This window comes from Balearica regulorum, chromosome 18 (genome assembly GCF_011004875.1).
Source record: "Balearica regulorum gibbericeps isolate bBalReg1 chromosome 18, bBalReg1.pri, whole genome shotgun sequence".
Lineage (NCBI taxonomy): Eukaryota > Metazoa > Chordata > Aves > Gruiformes > Gruidae > Balearica > Balearica regulorum.
This window is the reverse complement of record NC_046201.1, coordinates 8,540,404-8,554,884: the sequence shown is the minus strand read 5'-3', so window position 1 is coordinate 8,554,884 and position 14,481 is coordinate 8,540,404. Positions and strand designations below refer to the sequence as shown.

Sequence of the window (14,481 nt, the reverse complement as noted above, 5' to 3'; positions counted from 1 at the left end):
TCTGCATGTGTGTGTAGTGAGTGTATTGAGTGTATGTGCACCAAGGGCAAAGGAGCAAGTCCTCATCTGCCCTGACCAGTGGGGAAAGTTGCTGCTAAACCATGCTGTGTTATTGCTGTAAATCTGATGTTTGGAAACAAAACTGACTGGGTTTTCAATCCTTTTCAGAAACAAGAGTTGAAATAAAAGAATCTGTCAGGGGACAAGATATCTTCATTATACAGACGATCCCCAGGTAAGGGACTTGTGGCTCGGTTTTACAGCTGTGATATGCTTTGAATTTACGGTTCAGCAGATTGTTCGATAGGTTTGCTCGCTGTTAGCCAGCCTGATAACCAGTGTCTTTCCAGTGTTGTCATTGCTTTGACTTACATTTAAGACACCACATAGTGTTAAGCTGTTAAAATTCCCAGAGGATCACTTGTGCCACAGCAAACTGAGAAGCTTCCCATCAAATAGCTTAAGTGTGTCACTTGAGGCAAGAACAATTATGACTGATGGCTTCAAGTGAAATATCCCTGGTCTGCGCGTTGGTGTCCTCACAGGCTCAGTTGCTTGGTGATTTCTGGCATTTCCATTTCAGGATGTGTAATTTCCTCTGCCTTCCAATTACCAAGCAGCAGAGCCAGCAACAAACAGCAGCTATTGCTTTCATTACAGGCTGGATTACTCTTCCCCTTTTGCTGTAGTGATGTGAAACTGAGCTCAGGTGGGAAGTCCATAGCTTCCCTCCTCTACCCTTATAGTTCTTAATGATGTTGGGTCTTTTCTTAAGTGAGCGTTTTTGGATTTTATTTTGGGCTGTTCTAGCCTTGGAGTAAGAGGAAAAGGAAGTTCTGCAAGTAACCAGGGAGCTAGAAAACCAGCTGCTAATCCCAGGAACCTTGCTGCTCGCTGGCTGAGGAAGAGTGTAGCGAGATAGCACTAGTGTGGTATGGAGGGAGCCTATGTACAAATGATAACTGCAAAATGACCAACTATGGGTAGGGGAGGTGCTGTTTTCAGAGATCAGGTATTGATAGGATGCCTTTTGCACAATTAGCAAAACAAAGATATTCCTGCTCTGACAGCTTTTTCCAAGTTACCAAATTCTGTGCAGATTTTGGAGATCACAAGAACTAATACGTACCAGAGCTCAAGCAGGTAGCAGAATACCCTTCAAACAGAATTCGTCCTTGCTTGCTAAAAACATAGAGCCCACTGAGAATTCAGGTTCATTTCCTCTTTGTAATGCTTGACCTGTTGTTAAAGAAATCAGTAGGACTGCAAGATCAGCATGCTTGCTTCTAGAGTTGTTCTTGTAGGCTGAGACATTTTCCTAGAGCTCATATCTCTCCAGAGAGATGCTCTGAGTGTTTCCTCCCTCAGGGAGCAACTAAATCTCTGCAAGATGAAAATCCACTGATGCAGGATTATGTTTTGGGTGAATAGTGCCATTCTCCTGTCCTTCCTGGGAGAGTCCTCTGAAATAACTTGTAACAGAGAGCTGTGTAAACATGAAACAGATCAGGTGTTTGGAGAGAGGTAACTCGGAGCATTAGGGACAGGAGTAGTTTTGGGAGGCGAAGACCTCCCCTGCTTTTAACTTGTTGATCACCTTATTTTTCTGTAACCTGAATTCAATGTTGTGGGCCAAGAAATGGGTCCTTTTTAGCCAAAATATTCAAGGCCATCCAAGTGAGGAGCCACTGCTGTGCAGCCAAGTCATCTTTTATTCTTAAGATGCAGCTGTGTCTTGCTCCATTGCTTGAGAGGACAGGTACATCTCAATTTTGTGGTGGGTTTCAGGAGAGTGAAAACAAGTGTGTTGAATAATCTAAGAATAGGACTTCTGTGCTCAGTAACGGTTTGAAAAGCAAACAAAATATTAGGACTTAGTAGGAAAGGAGTAGAGAGGGAAACAACCTTGTTATGCTGCAGTGTGAATTCACAGTCTGCATCGTAAACGCACAGGGAGAGAACAGAAAGACCTGAATATTTGATGTAAGCTCCCTGTCCAAAAAGCATATAGCAGAACTAAAAAAGTTAAAGGCAGGTATCGTCCAAGACTGTTGGTGTGTGGACTAGCATTCAAATGAGGGGAAAACCAAATAGCTCATGTTTAGACTGCAGAAAAATGAAGGAGTTGGTGGTTTAGTGATAACACTAAAAGCAAAAGGACTCTTAGCGTTGAGTGGTGGTGCTGGTTGTGGCGGGGTTGATTGGCAGCTTCACGTAAGCCATTTGCTCAGCCCTGAGAACAGGGATCTCCAGGGGTGGGGAGCAGTGAGGGAGGCTCCAGGCTGCTGGAGAGGGGTGGTGAGTAGGGTGTGTGGGATAACTGAGCTGGCTCTAAATGTCCTGGTAATGAGCTGATGGTTCCCATGTGTGGTCTTGGCTCAGGCTTTCCAGCAGTGACTGTGAGCACGGAGTCAAGGCAGGAGGCGGGGAGGGCAGCAAGGAGATTGGGGTGCTCTTCTGGGCACCCACTTTGGAGATGCCATGGCTGGGGTTCCACCACAGACGTTATTTCCTCCAATTAGCCCCTATCCTGAGCCAGGCCCTTGATTAGGGTCAGTGTCCCTTGCAGAGGAGCGGATCAGTGTGACAGCTGGCTCACTGTGAAGCATCCAGGAGGGTGCTCCTTGCCTCAGGAGGGTGCTCCTTGCCTCAGCCAGCCTGCCCTGCCTGAGGGACAGACACATCCACCTCTGCTCGTGCCTGTGCTGGCTGGTCTGCAGGAGCTTCCCAGAGTCCAGCATGGGGTCCTGCTTGATTATTGAGAGGTGCTCCTCCTCGAGTAATTTCTCCATCAACATGGTAACCAGTGTCCCACAGCAGCACCAGAACTGCTGGTACCTTTTAAAATCAGCGGTAACACTTTCTCCCAGGAGTGGTCTTGTTCTCTATTTGCTTTTCACGTGAATGTTTTTGGGTTTTTTTGAGAGTAATTTGAAAAATAATGATGGAAAATATTGAATTTCTGCGATGAACTTTAAATAGGCTTGAACTTGGCCACTTTGTTTTTATACAACACTGATAGTAGCATCTTTTTCTCCACTCGCAGCCCTGCTGGCACAGCTAAAACACCAAAGGGAAGAAACAGTTCTTTGTTTGCTCAATGTCCTACGTGGCAGGGGGCTATGTTTTATGTAATTCTTGGCTGGGTGCTTCACAGCTAACAAAGCTTTCTTGTGTGTAAACGGCATTGTGTGTGAATGCTGGCGGGGCCAGCGGGAGAACGGAGACCCAGAGCGCTCACAAATGAAGAGGCACAAATGGAGGTTAATTTCTGAAGGAAGGGGGAACCATGGAAAAATGGAAATGGTTAGAGGTTTATCACGGGTCACACAGATGGAGGCTCGGAAAATGGTATCTCTGAGCTCTTGGGGAAGGTGTCCCTGGTAGTCAGGAGTAAAGCTGCTCCTCGAGCAATGTCTGGGTAACGTCCAAAAAAGCTCTGCAGAGCTTTAAGCTGCTCTGTGCTGTTTATTCCTCTGCTGCTGTGTGGGAGGATGGCCCGGTCAGCCCCTGCCTGTCACCGTGGGCTCCACAGCTGAGCCACCACCAGTGTTGCCCTCCTGGGGACCAGTCTGGGAAAGTGGTGTGTCATTTGAGGCTGGCTGTGCTGAAAACCCCCAGGCAAGGGTGTCTGCCTTGTAGGAGGATTACCTGTCCCTCTGTCTTCTCTGAAGTGCGTGTTCTTCAGTTCCCAAATGATCTCGAGTCTGTTTGTGATGATACAGACAGTGTCTCTTGGTGTTGATTTTAAGGAACTAAAAGGGTTTGGCTTTTTTCTTCCTCCTTCCCAAAATGAATCAAAATACAGATTAATATACTCCTGCTGCACCGTGCCAGTCGTCATGGTTTTACAATGAAAATGGGGTTTTACATGTATTCCTTGCTGTGATCTACAAATACTTTCTGCCTACGTTGCTTTTTTGTTTTGTCTTTCAAGAAACAACCATTTAGCATTTACTGTGCTGTTGTTCCTTCCACCTCTAGATAAGCGTGGAGATGCTGACCTCCACCAAAGCGATGCGTCTGGACTTTTTACTGCTCCAAAATGCAGGAAAAAATAATGTGCACTACATTGTTAAAAATAAAGCTACCCTAATAAATCCAGTGTGAAGTTGTTGGCTGCATGTGTGCTGCCTCTTTAAAAGGCTATTTTATTTCAAAATACACTGTATGAAGTGGCACTTGTTCCAACATAAATGAAAAAATGCCTTTTTTTTGGTTGTGATGATGGAGGGAAATCATCATGCACCTCATGTTAGAATATAAAATCAAATTCCAGTGCACAGCTCTTGAGTGCTGGAGTCATGTCCTGTACGTATAACAGTTGATTGTAATGTGCTGTGGCATGATGGAAGGAGCTATACAATTACAATCTGGGTCTTGCATACATTAGCATAAGATGTATGCATTCCAAGCATTATTTGCTTGGAAGTTTGATGAGGAGAGGTATGGATATAAAAGGAAAAGGAGTTGCCTTTGAAAAACACCTACTAATATTTGCAGTGGTTTTCAAATCTCCTAGAGATGTGAATACTGCTGTCATGGAGCTGCTGATAATGGCCTATGCACTGAAGACGTCCTGCGCCAGGAACATCATTGGGGTCATCCCTTACTTCCCCTACAGCAAACAGAGCAAAATGAGGAAGAGGGGCTCTATAGTCTGCAAGCTGCTGGCTTCGATGCTCGCCAAGGCAGGTGGGTGTCACAGGGAGCAGCAGCATGGCTGGCTTGGATGCTGCGGTGCATCCAACTGCTGGGCATCCCAGAGGGCATCTGTCCTTCCATTCTCCCATTCGATGTGGGGACGTGCTGCCAAGCCCTTGAGCCACTTTGGGGGAATTAATTTTCTTCAGCTTAGTTTTATTTCTGTGTAAGTTGCACCTGGGGAAGTGGCCTAGAAGTGTCATATTGAAATACAGTGTCAGCCTAGTGCTGTGACTTATCGCACGCCTGTTTCTCATTATGTCTTTGGAACTTTTTATGTTAACCTGTTCATGCTTCTTTTATCACATGGCACAACAGTCTGAATAATAGCTACAGTAGTCTGGAAAATGGAGATATTTGAGGAACTCCAGCCATGTGGGAATCGTCTCAGTGAATTATCTTTTTTTTTTTTTTTTTCTCCTTAGGTTTAACACACATTATCACTATGGACCTTCATCAAAAGGAAATTCAAGGCTTCTTCAGCTTCCCAGTAGACAACCTGAGAGCATCTCCTTTCTTGCTTCAGTATATACAGGAAGAAGTGAGGTTACTCTAGTTCTATCAATTTGTATTAACTTGTCTTAATGTGATAGCAGCATTGGGCCTCTGCTTATGTGGAAGTCATGTTGTCAGGCTACGTCAATCATTCTGTTAATTAATTCTTTCTTAGGGGGTACTTATTGCGTGTTTCTTAGGAAAGTGGGAGAATGTTATATTGTATGATTGTACCTAGACAGAAATTGAACTCTCGGCCATACACAGAAGATGAGCTTGCTGCTCTCTGTAGAGTTAGTGCTATTTGAGAGATGCTATTTATGCTCCTGCCTCTAATCACCTTTTAAATCCTGTTAAACTGTCTCCCTTCGCCCTTTGTTCGGTGGGGGATGTCTGACTGCTCTGAATTATTGATAGACTTTGTCTTGGGCTGAGTGTAGGAATGCTGAGCACAGCAGGGCTGGGGGTAGGGCATGGAGGTTTTATTTTCCATGTGCAAAAGATGATGATTTATGCCCACACGGTGAGAGCAAGGCTTCCCCATGCAGGGAGAGCAGGCCCTGGGTTCAGACCTTCCCCTGCAGACAGAAGCTGCAGCCGGTCCATTAGTGTAGGTTAAACACAGCGTACGTTCCCACCTTTGCCCGTTTTGAACGCAGGGGCGATGCCTGCTGGACACTGGGGCTCTGCGTGCTGGTGAGAGCCAGGATTGATACTTCTGGTCCCCAGGGCCCATCACCGCACCTTCCATGCGGTGCCATGTCTTGGACAGCTGTGCCCAGCTCTGCAGACCAGGCTGTACCTTGTGGGCACCAGCAGGAAGGAGGCAGAGAGCTGCAGTCATGTAGCTGCAGAGTAGAACCTGCAGTATTGCCTGTACTAAACTTATTTGTGTTGTATTTGGGGCAGAATACACAAATACTGGTGGTGAAAATGAGCGCAGTTGCCTCTCTAGTTTCTTGCCGTAGAATGAAGATTTGGGTCTGGGGAAGGAAAGCGGGTGCAGTTATTCAGCCATGTATCAAAACAGTTACTCGCTGGCAAGAAGGTCTTTACTTAAATAACTTTTTATCGCATCCAGATTCCAGATTACAGAAATGCAGTTATTGTAGCCAAATCTCCTGATGCAGCTAAAAGGTAAATGGACGCTTTACTAACTGGTTAAAAGTAACTTGGAAAAGATCTGGGCTGATGGGAAATACACCAGGAAAAATATGGGAGGGTCACAAAGGGGTCAGCAGTCTGGTCCATAAGTCCTTTGGGATGGACTTCTATAGTGGTGCAGATGTGCAATTGAATTTTGCAGTCCCAGCCCTGTGGGAGTAAACTCTGGAAGTCTCTGCTGCTGCAGAGCTAGGTGGTTCATGTAACTTGCTGCATGGGCTTCAGCAGTGCCTGACCATCTCGGTAAGCATGTGGAGGAACACCAGGAGACTCCTGTGGTGGAGCCAAGGAGTAGATTGGGCTTTGGGATATTAAGGAGGAATGAAAAGTCACTTCCAGTGAAGTTTCTTGCTGGGGAACAGCCACAGAGGTGCAGCCTTTGCTTGCCCTGTTGGGTCTGGGAGAGGCCTGCTGCACTGAGCTGTGAAGTTACATCAGCCCAACACCTTTCTGACATGCTGTGGTTGTCCTGCAGGGCTCAGTCTTACGCTGAGAGACTGCGGCTGGGACTAGCAGTGATCCACGGAGAGGCTCAGTGTACAGAGCAGGACATGGATGATGGACGTCACTCCCCTCCGATGGTCAAAAATGCAACTGTGCATCCTGGTCTGGAGCTGCCATGTAAGATTAAGTTTCTCTGCTTCCCTTTGGGCAAAAAAAGAGAAAAATTTAGTGGGAAGTTGCTGTTGGTGTAGCTGTGTAGGTATAACCAATCTAATGGCAGTTGGACCAGTGGAATTTTTCTCATGGCAAGGTTGGTATCATTGAGTTGTAGGAGAAGGTACAGGGGAAGGTTTTTATTTAACTCTTTCTGGCCGTGCAGAGCATCAGTATTGTTCTCCTTGGCCCCCTCAACAGTGTCAGACTGACAAACCTCAAATAAAGGTGGTGTTTTTACAGTGCTTGGCAACAAAACTCGTTGACCTAATGAAATAGAAAATAAATGCGAAAGTGTAACGAACATGGGAACAGCCACTGAGAACAGGCTACTATCCCCAGCGTGGAGGGGAGGGCTGGCCTTTGTCTTCTCCTCTGCTGCAGCCATTGTCACTGCTGGAAACTTTCATCTTGGCAGCCATGATGATCATGTTTCAGTGCCTGTTTTGACAAGGTTTTGAGGTTTGTGTGGCTAGGTGAATAGGTTCTCTGAGAGCACTGCTGAGCTTCTTCCTGTGCTCTTGCCATCGATTGATAAGCTGCGGATTTGGGAGCACAGAGCAAAGGAAAAAAAGGAGGAAACTATTCTGGGAAATGCCATCCTCAGGATTGCTTGTATTCCTGCAACAGCAGCAGTCAAGCAACAGCTGTACAACCAAAATCCAGCTCCCTCTTGGGAGGATTTTACTTTCTAGGTAGATGGTGGTAGGACAGAAACTGAGTGCAGTGAGTGTGGCTGAGAAGCGACCGTGGGAAAGGATGCATGCTGCTGGATGTGGTAAGGAGCTATCCATCATGCAGCCAAACTTAATTATACCAGCAGTGGCTAAGGCCGCTGATAAGCGTCTCCTCTTGTCTTTTGAAGTTTAGGGAGAACATCAAACCAGTTTGTGGGCAAGTCGTGGAGGGGAGGCGAGTAAGACTGCAAGCATTTTACATTACCCCAGTGATTGCTTGCTGGAATACAATCAGTTAAACAATGCTTATGTTGCTAGTGAAACTCCTCTCAGGCCTTGGGGACAGGTGGGGTTTGGCAATGAAGTTTGGGACTTCATCTTGATTGTCCTCCTTCTGACAAGGAGATTTTTTTTTTATGCCCTTCCAACAAAACAGGAATTTTCGTGGTTACTCTTGGCCTTTTCCTTCCCCTGCTACTCTGGAGAGGATACTGTCCTCCAAAATATCATTAGCTGATATTTGTCTGCTACCGGGGCATTGATGCAAATGTATTTTTATTTCCAGCTGTGTCAGTTCAAGTCAAGGAAGCTCAACTGTGGGAGTTTGTGCTGCTGGAGAGCCCTGTAAATGGTAGCTCATACAGACATGTGCCCTTGTCCAGTTTAGTTATGATTCCAGTGGAAAATTGTTTTCAGTCTTCAGCTATCCAAACACAAACTAATTTGCTGCATATCACCACTTTCTTATTTTTATCTCCTTCAGAAACTCAGCACTTGACTAATGACCTTACATTCCTGCATGCCTAAGGCAAAAATGTAACACAATCAAGCTGTGGCTTGGTAGCTGTCTGTCAGGGGAGAGAGGTGGGGTTCATTATTGAATGAGCTTGTCCAGAAATCTCAGCAGAAAGTTGCTTTTTCTCTCCAGTTTTCTAATCTTAATAGATACCTGTTTTCAAGTGAACTTTGAGTGAGCTGGGCTGTGTTACTGGAGGTGCAGAATGCTGAGGTAATATCTGTCTGTATGCAGTCTGTAAGCTTCTAGTGCACCCTGGGTATGTCACAGCCTCTGCCATGGAGCTGCACTCTGCCAGACAGAGGTGAAGATGCAGCTAGGGTTAGGGATGACAGTGTGAGTGTCTGTACTTTCCCTCTCTGCTACACCTCCTTTCTTGTCCTATTCAATCATTTGAAAGTGTCTTCCCACCTCACGTGGCACATCAAACAAAACCCTTGATCACTTCTTCCCGCTCTGCGTACCATCACCAGCAATCCCCGTGGTGTAAGGTCTGATGGCAGAGTGAAACAGGGTTCATCTATGTCCCTGCATTGTTGTTTGTGAAAGGTAGGACATGTGCTGCTCACTCAGAACTGTATGCTTCACTACACCAAAACTGGCCAGAAAATCCTCCGGTTGTTGAAACGGAACTGGTGTCCAGGTCTGCCTGGCTCAGATACCACAAACCTGGGTCTGGGCTGGTGGGGGTACTCATCGCGGGCTGGCGTCTTGCTCTGGGCTACCAGCAGATTGGTGTGGAGCATCCTGTCCTCCCTCTCCAGACTCTGCAGCTCAGGGTCCCCAGCAGTTGTGTTACAGGCAGAAGAGAGGTGAAACCCGTGACTGGAGCAGCCCCAGAGCCCTACAGCGGTGATTTACAGTTTATATGATTCTTCATGGGCTTCTGAGTGAATTGGCTGGGCTCCTGTGTCCTGGCATGTACCTTTTCTCCCTATTCTGGTAGAGATCACGTGCCTTTAATTAACGAGTGTTATGCAGTGTAATTGCTTATGTATTGTCCTGAGAGTGTGGCCTGATGTGATGCTCTAATTTGGTGGCATATGGAGCCGTAACAGAAAAATGCCAATGGTGTTTCCAATTGCTGCTCTTAAAGTGCCGCACTAAAGCGGCAGCAACAGCTCACGTCACTCAAACCCCAGAAATCAGAGCCTTTGAGACAGGATGTCACTCCGAGGTTGTTCTCTTTCACTGTGTGCTCTTTGTGTCTCAAAGCTTGCAGCTGGCTTGGGGCTGTGCTTTAACAAATGCATGCGGACTCTTTGCACGTTCCCTCGTCCTCAAGAAAAGGAGTGGAGCACCATCTGTTAAATCATTTCAGCGGCTTTGAAATTCAGTGTTTCATACAGATAGCTAATGGTCTGCTTCAAACCCAGAGCCCAGCAAACTGCCATGAAGGAAGAGAGTTTGGGTGAAAAACTGGAGTGACCGTAGGTCTGTTCCTACTTCCCTGACCCCGTCTCTTCCCTGTGTTTAGGCTGGGCACAGGGGTGTTATCTGTCCTTCCAGGTCTATCTCTTCACAAAACAGTTCGTTCTTGAGCAGCCTTTTGCTCACAGACTCTGTTGTAAATAGAATTATTTTACTTGGTGATTATCACTTGAATGCACTCTGTCAGCTCCAAACAGAGTTTCTTTTAGCATTCCTTAACCCATTTTTGACTGCTTAATTAAAGCAACATATTTATGCACTTGGGAATGCTGTTAGGTCATGCCAACGATCATCTCGCCTTTAACACATGTACTTTGGTTTATATTACTCCCATCAGAATGAAAGTGCAGGTTGGAGTGATGGACCGATGAACTTATTTCCCTACCACCCCTCAACGTTCTTTGATATCCTTGTTTTATAAAAATGGTGGGGTTTTTTCTCCCCAGAAGCTACAGATACCACAAGCATCTTTTCTTACTCTCCAGAAAAAAAACCAGCAACTCTTTTAACGTAAACTCTTACATAATCCAAGGGGTTACGCCAGGCAGAAGTACAGCCGTGGCTTACTTCTGTTGCCCTCTTTTGTCTACATACAAATAGAGGTTTCATGTCTGGGAGGAAAATGTTCTTTATTGTATGAATCATTTTTGAAGTCACCTTCTCGTAGGAGTTCTGACTTGCGCATCTTGATATGTCCAGAGATTTTGAAGAAAGAGAGACTGGCCACAATAACCCTTGCGTAAGCTCTCGTCACATTGGAGCAATCAAAGTTCTGTTGCGATTTGATGTGGTTGTGGGTAGATCTTTGGCTTGCAATTTTTTTCTTTTCTTTGCAGAGAAAATTGAACAAGAAAAAGGGAGAACATCTCTTTAGGATCCGGGTAGGTCGACATGTTGCCTACCATACTTTAAAAATAAAGTAAAATTGAAATAGAGCATTTAAAAACAGACAAGAGATGCGAAGCACTGCTAATGTTCCTAGCTGCTGTGTTAGCCTTTGAGCATGGCAAGGAATGTGAGTGCTTCCTTTATGGAAGGGAGGATACTGATTTTTCTGAAGCTTCTTGTGTTTGTCAGTGAAATAGTGCTGAGTTTCAGCTTTCTAAGGTCTGTTCACCACTGCTTAGAAAAGAGGCTTCCCCAGCCTGGCTGTTGTAAACAGAAATGGTACTCATCTGTGGATGCATGCTAAGGATGGGATGGCAGCCAGATGTAATCCTTCTGGTATTTCAGAGCTCCCACCAGGAGTTTTGTTACTGTCCAAACTAGATAATAAACTCATAACTAATCTAAGCAGGTAGGTAGTGCCTGTAATTGAAATTTATGGTCTGCTTATCTCTTGTGACGCTTAATCCTAGTTCATTACAAGTACTCTTCCTTCCCGTAAGAATATTTTCCCTTCAGGATTTAGACGTGACTTTGCATTTGATAAGAGACTCAGAAATAACAATGCAAAGGAGGCTGGGGAATCTGTGCTCCAAAGAGCAATTAACTCTTAAGTCCCAGGTAGCTGTGACTTTAACCGCAAAACCTAGCAATGAGTAATGTACCTTTGGTCAAAACAGAACTATTGAACACCTTTCATACAATTGCGATAAGCTTACTGGAAAACCAGTCTGTGAGGTAGGTCATGTACATGAAGAACAGCACTACACACGAACCTTCGGAGCTGTGGTCCTTATAATTGCTTTCATCGCATCCCTCAGCCTGACTCACTCACCCAGCTGTGCTGGCTCTCGAAGCATTCCCAGGCACTGAGGAGTTGTGAGCATAGCAGTGGGTCAGCCTGCTGTGCAGGGTGGGAAGTTTCATGTAGGACTTTTTTGACCCAGGAGGGCAGAAATCAATGTTCAGAGAGGCTTTTTGATGGGCAATGGCTTATGTTCTTGTGCTGTTTGAGTATTATATGGAAATAGGTTATCTTAATGGGGAAAAATCTTGCTATCTAGGGTGTCCAAAACTCCTTGGCACTTGAGAAGCCTCTGTGGCCAGAATCCTGGCAAGCCCTGAGCTTGCAAAGAGGAGGCGTACAAAGTGCCTCGGTAGGACACTTTGCATTCCCCGTAGCATAAAATCTGGGAGGGTGCAGGTGGGCCAGGTAAGTGTTACAAAATGCTGGGTGTTCCTGTTTGCTTCAGTGGTTAGATCAGCCCAGATTATCACCTAATGACATGTACATGCCCACCACTGTGTCCTTTCTGCACTGGGAGTTGTTATAGTGCATTCACTGGATAAACCAGCACCCTCTGGCAAGTGGGAGGTTTGGCGTATGGATAGCAAGTCCCTAGCCGGTATCAGAGGTTGATTGCTGTTTGGTGGGAGTCTGAAGACTGTTATGTTTGGACACACTCTGTACTTCCTAGTTCATATCTCTGTTATTTTTTTTTTATACTGCTGCTGGAAGTTTTTCAGGATAAAGAATAAAACCTGTTACACATGTAGTTTTCATGTGAACCATATCAGTGCAAAAGTAGAGTCAAGAAGGAGTGGAACCTTATTTCCAGGTACATTGCTTCACCATGTGTCAGATAGCACAGCTCATCAATGTGTCCTTTTGCTTCCAATTGCTGGTTGCACTGAGCTTGTAGAACTGAGTTTGAAATGGATTTTGCCTTCTGTTTCCATTAATCCACTTTAAAAAAAAAAAAGAAAGCAAATTTGTTTCTGCAAACTTCCCTAAGCTTTCTTTGCCTGAGCAGGTGTTAAAGTCCTTACACCCTCTGAAAGGGCCTTGTGTTTTTGGTGATATGAGAGAAAGCAAGCAAGCTGCAGTGCGAGTCTCAGATCCTTCAGATGAATTAGTGACTCCAGTAGGTGAAAAATTGCACCTTGTAAAGTATATGCCCTTTCAGAGGTGTTGCTCAGAGAAGCCCATTTGTTGTTCTCACTCACGAGACACCCCTTTTTTCAAGCCCTGTTGTGGAGCACAAAGTCAGTCCCTGACATTTCCCATAAATTAGGTGCTCCTTTGTATCTCTCTTTGCACAGAGGTCTGTTAGATACTTAGTTTTGTTTACTGCCTCTGAGGTCAGTATGAGGTCCCCATGGAAGTGGGGTTTCATCTTCATGCAGCAGTGCTATTCATTTAAAGAGGAAAAGGATGGTTAAACCAGTGGTTACTCACTTAAGTGGGTGTCAGGGTAATGTAAAGCACACATCTGTATCTGCACCAATATCAGATGCAGTTAAGGGCTGAGTCTCTTGCGTGGTGGAGCTGTTGTGATTAAGGTTAACTGACCTGGGCTTTTTTTACTTCTTTAGTGATGATGGCCAAGGAGAAACCACCAATAACTGTGGTTGGAGACGTTGGAGGAAGAATTGCCATTATTGTGGTATGAGTGTGGTGGAATAAGGGGGGGTGGCGGCTTCCTCCTAGCATCTTTTCTTGAGCTGCTTTTATCCCAGAGGGTAGAAGGGACTGCTGGTATAGGTGTGGGAACGTGAATGTTACCACTGTTTTCTCCAGTTTTGCTGATGGCTTTGGTTATTTCAGCTTTCTGTTGAAAACCCTTTGTACTTCAGCACTTTAAGCCCTGAAATCTTTTTGCTCCCTTGAATCTACAAATGTCTACAAATACTCAACAAATCCAGGACTTGAGGAGAAATCTCCTGAAGTGTTTTAAAAAAAAAAAACAACAAACAAACACAAAACCAACAAACAGCCAAACAAAAAAACCCACTTGCTGAGCTTCTCATACTTGCTCTGCTATGCTGCAGTGTAAGTAATCAACATGCAGCTACTATCACCATGAAAAAAAAAAAACAACCTTGCTTAAGATGAGCTCTGATGGTGCATGTGCACATGCAGAGACTAATTTGTTTCCAAGACACAATATTTGTTTTGCACACCAGCAAAAGGGTCTGTAAATTAGGGAAATGGCGTTCACAAATTTAAGTCGTGCACGTGGCTGTCCTTGCATCTCAACAGCAGCAGCCAAGGATTTTTATTTTTTTTTCTGGCTATGTGCACGGCCAAAGCTGCCAGTACCTTGCAGTTCCACCCCTGCCCTGCAGGCACAGTAAACTTCTGGTTTCAGTGCTATTTTTGTTTCTTCTCAGGATGACATCATCGATGATGTGGAAAGCTTTGTAGCTGCTGCAGAGATCCTGAAAGAGCGTGGAGCCTACAAGATTTTTGTGATGGCTACTCACGGGCTCCTGTCAGCAGATGCCCCTCGTCTCATAGAGGAATCCTCCATCGATGAGGTGCGTCTGCTTTCTGGGCTGTGGAGGAAGGGCTGACGCTGGTGACCGGCTTGATTTAAAACAGAAACTGAGGTTCTCCCCTTGCCACATAGCTCATCTCTGAAATGACTGGTTTCATCAGATGCTTTCGGTTAGCCAGTTCTTCATTTAAAAAAAAAAAAAAAGCATGTGTGATTAATACTTGTTCAGATCAGATCTGCCTCTCTGTGTATATGTTTTCTCCCTAGTGCACAGATATTAGTCATTCCTGCCTGGACACTTCCCTTTCCGCAGCTGGGTGTGTGTGACTGCTTTCTCGCTGTACAGGCTTTCTACCAGCTGATGATGGGCTGTTGGGTGCATTAAGAGGAT

The 14,481-nt window shown here is 45.3% G+C and overlaps 1 protein-coding gene across 4 annotated transcripts in view; it reads left to right on the top strand.

The window, feature by feature from the left end:
• The window catches only part of PRPSAP1 (phosphoribosyl pyrophosphate synthetase associated protein 1), a 28,624-nt gene that overhangs the window by 10,881 nt on the left and 3,262 nt on the right, over positions 1 to 14,481 (top strand). For all 4 annotated transcript variants that reach the window (XM_075770997.1, XM_075770994.1, XM_075770996.1 and 1 more), the window contains 7 exons: positions 169 to 235; positions 4,523 to 4,695; positions 5,130 to 5,245; positions 6,281 to 6,336; positions 6,839 to 6,984; positions 13,186 to 13,256; positions 13,984 to 14,130. In XM_075770997.1, coding sequence (XP_075627112.1) covers positions 169 to 235; positions 4,523 to 4,695; positions 5,130 to 5,245; positions 6,281 to 6,336; positions 6,839 to 6,984; positions 13,186 to 13,256; positions 13,984 to 14,130 — 776 coding nt within the window. The remainder of the gene's footprint in view (positions 1 to 168; positions 236 to 4,522; positions 4,696 to 5,129; positions 5,246 to 6,280; positions 6,337 to 6,838; positions 6,985 to 13,185; positions 13,257 to 13,983; positions 14,131 to 14,481) is intronic.